At 45.7% G+C, this 8,021-nt stretch overlaps 1 protein-coding gene across 1 annotated transcript; it reads left to right on the top strand.

Moving 5' to 3' along the window:
* The first annotated feature begins 3,116 nt into the window (after positions 1-3,116).
* Positions 3,117-6,380, top strand: LOC131148422 (uncharacterized). The gene has a single exon (XM_058098124.1). The coding sequence runs from the start codon at positions 3,117-3,119 to the stop codon at positions 6,378-6,380; it is 3,264 nt and encodes a 1,087-aa protein (XP_057954107.1).
* Positions 6,381-8,021: the final 1,641 nt, after the last annotated feature.

The following is an 8,021-nucleotide window of genomic DNA, read 5'->3' as shown; positions in this document are numbered from 1 at the left end:
GATACTTAAAAAAAACCTATAGATTTCAAAATCCCCGGGAGCGTATTTTGTATCCTATTTTCGATTTTCCTTACCGATGATTGCAAACGAGAACATTGACTCTTCGGAGTACTAGATTGCCCCGGTTCTGAGGGAATACCTATATAGTATTTTCATTTTTTTTTCTTTTTTTCATTTTTTTTTTGACTTTTGAAAAGGAGTAATCTTTAAAGGCTTATTACATTTATTTCGGGGAAAACTCTTTATTAATCTGGTACCGTTCGTAAGAACGGGCGTGTAGGGGGTGCTAATACCTTCCCCTTGCGTAACCATACTCCCGAGCCCGACTTTGGTGATGCAGACCGATTCTACCCCTAACGGGGTAGCAATCAAGTGTTCTAACCACACTTCAAAAGGTTAGTGGCGACTCCACCATACATCGTTTTCCACAAAAATTCACATTTTCAAAATACACATTCATTTTTCCCAGTTCGCAAGCCGAACCCATTTTTAAACCAGAGATTGGTTCTCTGGGCCGGGTCCGGGACGTCGCGACAGCTTGGCGACTCCGCTGGGGATGTTGAGAGTTAAGCCAGTGATTAATTAAGAATTATCCCGATCTCAAATCTAAATAAACCTTTTTGATTACTCCCTTTCATTTTTGTACAAATTTGGTTACATATGCATGAATGTTCTGAATAATGGATGGATGTGGGGTAGGGGGTGTAGGTTGAAATGGTTAAACTCACACACTCTCACAGCTCTACACCCGGGCTTTCCCAGTTAGGATTAGAAAGGAGTGTAATAGTGCCAGTTCCCATGTGGCATGGCCTATGGGAACCCGCGAACCACTCCGCTCAGTGCAAGCTTTTTCCGGACCTCTGTGAGGGAGGATGAAGTTTCAATCTGGGGACCTTTTTCAATAAGGGTTAGAGCTTAACCACACATGATTTTCCATAATCCCTTGCCTAGGGTAGAGCCTTGGAGGACCTTATGTACATAATTACCCCGGGATTAGGACAGAGGCTCCATCCTTCTCCCTATGATTTAATATGATTATAACTTGAGATTTAAAACATGTTGCATCCTGCATTTCATTCTAGGCATTCCCATCTGCTTGGCCAAGGTTCTGTTTAAAATCCGACTCATGGGGAGCATAGTAGTCCATCATGAAACCGAACTAGTGGTACAATGGTACTCCGAAAGTCAACAAAAGAAGAGGGGCGACAGCACAAGTGAGGAATCGGTGCCTGAGATACCAGACAGGGTTGACATCAACGCTCGATCCAATTCCTTAAAGGAGCTGAGAGACATTTGGAAAGGGTGGACGCCTCAGAGACGATTGACTTTTTCTCAGACGTACGGGCACATCGGTTTTCTATTGCATGTTTCCGTAAACTCCCACATGATTGAAGCATTGGTGGAATTTTGGAATCCGTCGTATTGCTGCTTTACTTTGGATGGGGTAGACCTTGCTCCCACCATAGAAGAATACACTTCACTATTGCATCTGGTCAAACTGCCAACGCCTTACAGAACGTACGCACCCACTCGAACCTCTGTTGTCAAGGATTTGTTCAGGGCCACCGAGCTTAAGGTCCAGAACCTGGAAGACTCAAAGGTCACTTGGGAAAGCCTGAAAGAGTTGATGAAGAAGGAAGGAAAGGAAGAAGTCCAACTGCATCTGCTAGCGTTAGCCATCTACGGCCTACTTATCTTCCCGAAGGAACTAGGAATCATCGATCATGCCACCATTGCCTTCGTAGCACAAGTAAAGGAAGGGGTGAACCCAGTCTACGGTATTCTTGCTGAAACGTTCCGATCTCTTAACAGATGCCGAATTAGGAGACATGCTCGTTTGACCTGCTGTGTGCCATTGCTTTATGTGTGGATGATGAGCCATTTGCCATGCATCCAGGGATTCTTTCGCGCTGCTTTCTCAACAATCAGAATACCTTTAGCAGAGTTCGAAGTAGCTCGTTGGGAGGAACATGCCAGCAGGACTGAATGGAAAGACAGACTTCACAATCTAGTCAGCAAGGGGATTGTATGGCAGGCACCGTGGATCGACCAGCCCAAAGTGATATATAGATGTGGAAACCTTCCTTGGGTCCCACTGCTAGGTCCCTGGGGTGGAATATCCTATGCACCACTCATGTTCCGAAGGCAAGTAGGCGCAACACAGTTTGTGCCCATGACCCATGGACTGGCGGACGCTCGGTTCACATATGAGGATGATGATAGCCAAAGAAAGATCCGGGAATTCTTTGTATCATGGAGGCATGTGTACATAGTCGAAGCAACCAGTCAGAACTCGGGAGTCCAGGAGAGTTATGAACTATGGAAACGTGACAGGGTGGACCCTCGATTCCTGTGCAAGGAAAAAACTCTGACAGACGAGAAACGGTCGAGAGAAGCTATGTGTCCGTCTAAAAGAATGACCTCCAGAGAACAGTTTCCAAAACAGGGTCCAGTAGATCCTCAACTTGAACCAAGCAAGCGACCAAAGATTCAGGGCTCGCCATCAAAGAAAGCATCGGCAGTTTTGAGAAAAGAGAAGCAGAGACTTCAAAAGATGCTTGATCAAAAAGTCCAACAATTGAGGGAGTCAAGAGCAGAAATTGAGGAAAAATCTCAGTACATACGAGACCTAGAGAAGCAGTATGAAAAACAGAGATACTATTTCAACAAAGTACTTGAAAAGATGGAGCCTTGTGTAAACAAGGCCAACTATTGGGAAGCCCAGTACAAAGCACTGAAACAGAAGGTGGAAAGTGCAGCTCTCACAAAGTCAGAACCAACCCCAGACGATTCAGGCTACCTCATTAAGAGCGGACCAGGAAATCAGGATCTGACACCTGTGTAGACTAGTTGGAAGTTTTCTATTTTTCTCACTAAAAGTTGTATGAAAATTTGAAAGAAATGATAAGGATTTTTTTCAAAACCTTGGCTAAAGCACATAGGACTGCATGATTGCACCTTTTTCATACATACTCATAAACATCCATTACATGCATTTATTCTGAAGGATGCGGGTTTTCATGAACAGGGAGGCGGAAACAAGTTGGACGTGACTGAGATCCAGCAAGATTGAGGCAAGTACGCACCGATACAACACCCGCAGAAAAGCTAAGGCCATGGCAGAACAGTTAGAGAGCCGTGTTCTGGGGATCGAGCAGGGGCAGGAAGAGCTGAGCAATCAAGTAAAGAAGATATTGGACCTATTGCTGAACAAAGGGAAGACAGTCCAAGATCAGGATCATGAAGAAGAAAATGACAATATCCACCCGCCCGGTTTTACGCCAATTCAGGGGCAATCTTCTGGTCCGCCCCCATTCACCTTAGAGAAACCGCCGCATGGCACGCCACCTTTTATCCCAGCAGTGACAGGAATAGGGATGCCCTCATCAGCGGTTGCGGGTGTAGGGACAAGCAAGACTGCGACGGAATACCGTTGTGACGAATTAGAAGAACGGCTAAGGGCCATAGAGGGGACTCGGACCACCAGTACCGCCAGACCCTCAGATTACTGCCTAGTCCCTAATGTAGTCATTCCTCCAAAGTTTAAGATGCCAGACTTCGAGAAGTTTGACGGGACCACATGCCCTCAGACCCACCTCCGGATGTATTGTCAGTCGATGGCCGCCTATACCGATAATGAGAAGTTGATGATGCATTGCTTCCAAAGCAGTCTTACCGGGACAGCGGCTAGATGGTATGTCCAACAGAATAAGGCCCAGATCCGCACGTGGGGTGACTTGGCCGATGCCTTTGAAGCGCAATATCGTCATATCTTGGAAATGGCTCCAGACAGGATGTTTCTTTCTGAAATGGAAAAAAAGCCAACAGAAACTTTCAGGGAGTATGCACACCATTGGAGAGACGCAGCCACTCAAGTGGACCCTCCGGTCAACGACCGTGAGGCAATATCGATGTTCGTAGGGACGTTAAAAGATCCCTACCGTTCACATCTAGTAGGGTCCACTCCTCATAACTTCATGGACATTGTGTCGGCAGGGGCCAGAGTGGAAGCCGACGTCAAAGCTGGACGGATAAAGACTGGCACTACCGATAATGGCCCAAGTAAGAAGTGGGTCAAAGGTAAAAAGGAAGAAGAGGCCCAAATGATACAGGGACCTATGAGAAGCCTAAGACAGAGAAGCCGAAGTCAACAACCTAGGGGAAATTTCTACATGGAACCAGTAGTAAACCAAACACTGCATATAGGCCCCAGACCCCAGTTTGTGGCCCCCGCGCTTGTGCCAACCCAGCCGAGCATTCCAACTCGCCCGAGCCAGCAAACACACATGAGGAATACACCCAAGAGTTTTCGGAAATTGGAACCGATTCCCATGTCATACGCAGACTTATTCCCCCAGCTTTTAGAACAAAGGATGATATCTACTATCCCCGGGATTCCTCTCATAAATCCTCCCCCACACTGGTATAATCCCGAGGTCCGATGCGCGTACCATGCCAATTCTCCAGGGCACCCTATTGACCAATGTTGGGCCTTCAAACACAAGGTGCAAGATTTGAAGGATGCGGGTTGGTTGTCATTCGATGCGAAGCCGGTTGGTATTCAAGAGAATCCTTTGCCTGACCATGGGAAGGACAATGTCGGAATGATCGAGGAACAAGATGGGGAAAAATTCGAAAGAAGATGGGAGCAAATGACGCTAGACTGGGTGTATAGTGAACTGACAACGGCAGGCCTAGCAGGGTTAAAGGCTATTTGCCCTAAAGGCGCCCCATGCACATGCCAGAATACTATGAAAAGATCAGTACAACAATGTGAGACTTTCCGGATTTTTCTAAGTAGCATGATTGACAGCAAACGAGTGGAAGTTAGCCGCGTTCAGAAAACAAATGAAGTTTCAGTCATAGGGGAATCTGACCATCCCCAATTCACCAATAGACCATTTATCCCCATCATGGGAAAAACCCCACGAGTCCCAGAGGCCCCAGTTCGGGTAGTGATCTCAGCCCCTCGCCCTTTCGCATACCACAGTGACCAGGCAGTGCCATGGAGATACAATTGTGAAGTACGCACCGAAGGAGAAACTAGCAGTGCTACTGAAGCAAGAAGGATAACCAGAAGTGGAAGGGTTTATACGCCAAAGGTCTTGGAGAAGGTGCAACCTAGCCAAGAACAGAATAGGAACCTGAAGAAGCCAGTTCAATCTCAGGAAGCCGAAGAATTCTTGAAGATTATTAAACACAGTGAATACAACATTATTGATCAACTGAAGAAGATGCCAGCCCATATCTCTGTTTTATCACTGTTGTTGAGCTCGGAAGCCCATCGGGAAGCCCTATTAAAGGCTCTTAATCAGGCCTATATTCCCCAAGACATCAGCATTGATAATTTTAACCATGTGATTGTTGGTCTTACGGCTACCAACTACATTACATTCGCTGATGAGGAGATCCCCGTGGAAGGACAAGGGCACAATCAGGCGTTGCACGTTTCCGCTAAATGTCGAGATCACATGATTGCACGAGTGTTGATCGATAATGGGTCATCTTTGAATGTCATGCCCATGACAACCCTACAAAAACTGCCTGTTGACCCGTCCTACATAAGGCAAAACAATTTGACTGTGCGGGCTTTCGATGGCACCCGCAGGGAATCGGTGGGATCTATTGAAATTCCTGTGCAAATTGGACCAGTCACCTTCGACATTACATTCCAAGTCATGGCCATAACCCCGTCTTATAGCTGCTTGTTGGGGAGGCCGTGGATACATAACACCGGGGCAGTTCCGTCTTCTCTGCACCAACGGGTCAAATTTGTAGTAGATGGGAAACTGGTTTGTGTATATGGTGAAACCGATGTTATGATAACAAAGCCCACTTCCACTCCTTATGTGGAAGTCACGGAGGAGGCATTGGAGGACTCATTCCGAGCCTTCGAGATCATAAATGTCACAACTATAGTAGAAGGATCTCCAATCCCACACCCTCAGATCCCCGCCGCAGTGCATATGATGGCGTCCGAAATGATCAGACAGGGGTACCATCCAGAAAAAGGGCTCGAAAAATACCTACAGGGGATCCGAAAGCCGTTAATGCTTAAGGAAGTCAAAGACAGATATGGCCTTGGCTACATACCTACGGTGGCAGACCGAAGGAAGAAAGCTGAAGAGAAGAAGATGCGGAGGGTGGAAAGAATCACTGGTGAAACAAGCTCCAAGGAAGGACTGTACGTCCCGTCCATCAGCCAAACCTTCGTAAAAAGCAAGTCAATCCAACCTGGAGGCAGAATTGCGGCAATTAAGTATATCAGTATTGATGCTGAAGTCCCGTCGAACACTTCTACAGAGTGGATCCATCATCTCCAACCAAGAGTACAGCTTCAGAACTGGAGTTCTTTTGATTTACCAGATATCATCATGTAATGATCTTTGTTTCAGGATTTGTTTAGTTCTACTTTTCTTTTGTATTCCCCCAGCCACTGAAAAATCGGGGAAGCTCTTTAATGAAAATGAATCATGCATTTCTTGTCATTTATGTGCATTTTGGAAGTCAACTGTCGAAATTTGTTTGTTAATTTCATGCAGGAATAAAGAAAATAACAACACCAGAATCCCTTGCCAAGTAATTGACATTAACTTTGAAAATCTAATCCATGAAACCGAAGTTGAAGATCAAGAAATAAACTTGTCCCCTGAAATGGAAAGAATGTTAAAGTCTGATGAAAAACCAACCTTGACCAGTAGCGATCCCACCGTCATGATTAATCTTGGAACTGAGGAAGAGCCCAAGCAGGTGAAAATCGGAGCACTACTAAAGGGTGAAGAAAAAGACAAAATGATTGAATTACTAAGGGATACCGAGACGTGTTTGCCTGGTCGTACCAAGACATGCCAGGTTTAGATACGGATTTAGTAACCCACAAGATCCCACTTCACCCAGATTCAAAGCCAGTAAAGCAGAAACTGAGGAGAATGCGGCCGGAGATGTTACTCAAGATAAAGGAGGAGGTACAGAAACAGCTTGAGGCAGGATTCTTGGAGGTAGCCCAGTACCCTGAATGGATGGCCAACGTTTTGTCCCAATAATCAAGAAGGAATGGTTAAAGTACGAGTTGGTGCCTACTACCGGGATATAAATAAAGCATGCCCTAAGGACAACTTCCCTCTCCACACATTGATGTGTTGGTGGACAATACTGCAGGGCATGCTTTATTTTCATTCATGGATGGATTCTCCGGATACAACCAGATTAGGATGGCACCTGAAGACAAGGAAAAAACGACTTTCATCACATTATGGGGGACTTTCTGCTATAAAGTCATGCCATTCGGACTAAAAAATGCCGGAGCCACCTTACCAGAGGGCTATGGTAACCCTTTTTCATGACTTAATGCACAAGGAGGTTGAGGTTTATGTCGACGACATGATCGTTAAGTCGCGAAATGAGAAAGACCATGCGTTAAACTTGGAAAAATTGTTCGAGAGGCTCCGAAAATGCCAATTGAAGTTAAATCCCGAAAAATGTACTTTTGGTGCTACGTCCGGGAAGCTATTGGGGTTTATAGTAAGTGAGAAAGGGATTGAGGTAGATCCTGACAAGGTCAAAGCCATTCGAGAGATGCCTAGCCCAAAGTCTGAAAAGCAAGTGCGAAGTTTCTTAGGTAGGCTCAACTACATTGCTCGGTTCATATCTCAATTAACCACCACCTGCGAACCCATCTTCAAGCTGCTGAGAAAGAACAACCCAGAAAAGTGGAACAAAGAGTGTCAAGTGGCCTTTGAAAAAATAAAGGAGTACCTTTTGAATCCCCCAGTACTAGTGCCACCAGTACCCGGAAGGCCTTTAATCTTGTACTTGGCGATTTCAGGAAACTCCATGGGTTGCGTATTGGGCCAGCATGATGAGACCGGGAGGAAAGAAAGGGCCATTTATTACCTTAGTAAGAAGTTCACAGATTATGAGTCTAAGTACTCTGATCTGGAAAAAACATGTTGCGCTTTGGTATGGACGGTCAGTAGGCTGAGGCAATACACCTTGTATTACTCCACCTGGCTGATCTCCAA

The sequence above is a fragment of the Malania oleifera genome, chromosome 2, assembly GCF_029873635.1.
Source record: "Malania oleifera isolate guangnan ecotype guangnan chromosome 2, ASM2987363v1, whole genome shotgun sequence".
Taxonomy (NCBI): Eukaryota; Viridiplantae; Streptophyta; class Magnoliopsida; order Santalales; family Ximeniaceae; genus Malania; species Malania oleifera.
The sequence above is the reverse complement of the archived record's forward strand: the minus strand, read 5'-3'. Positions and strand labels throughout refer to the sequence as shown.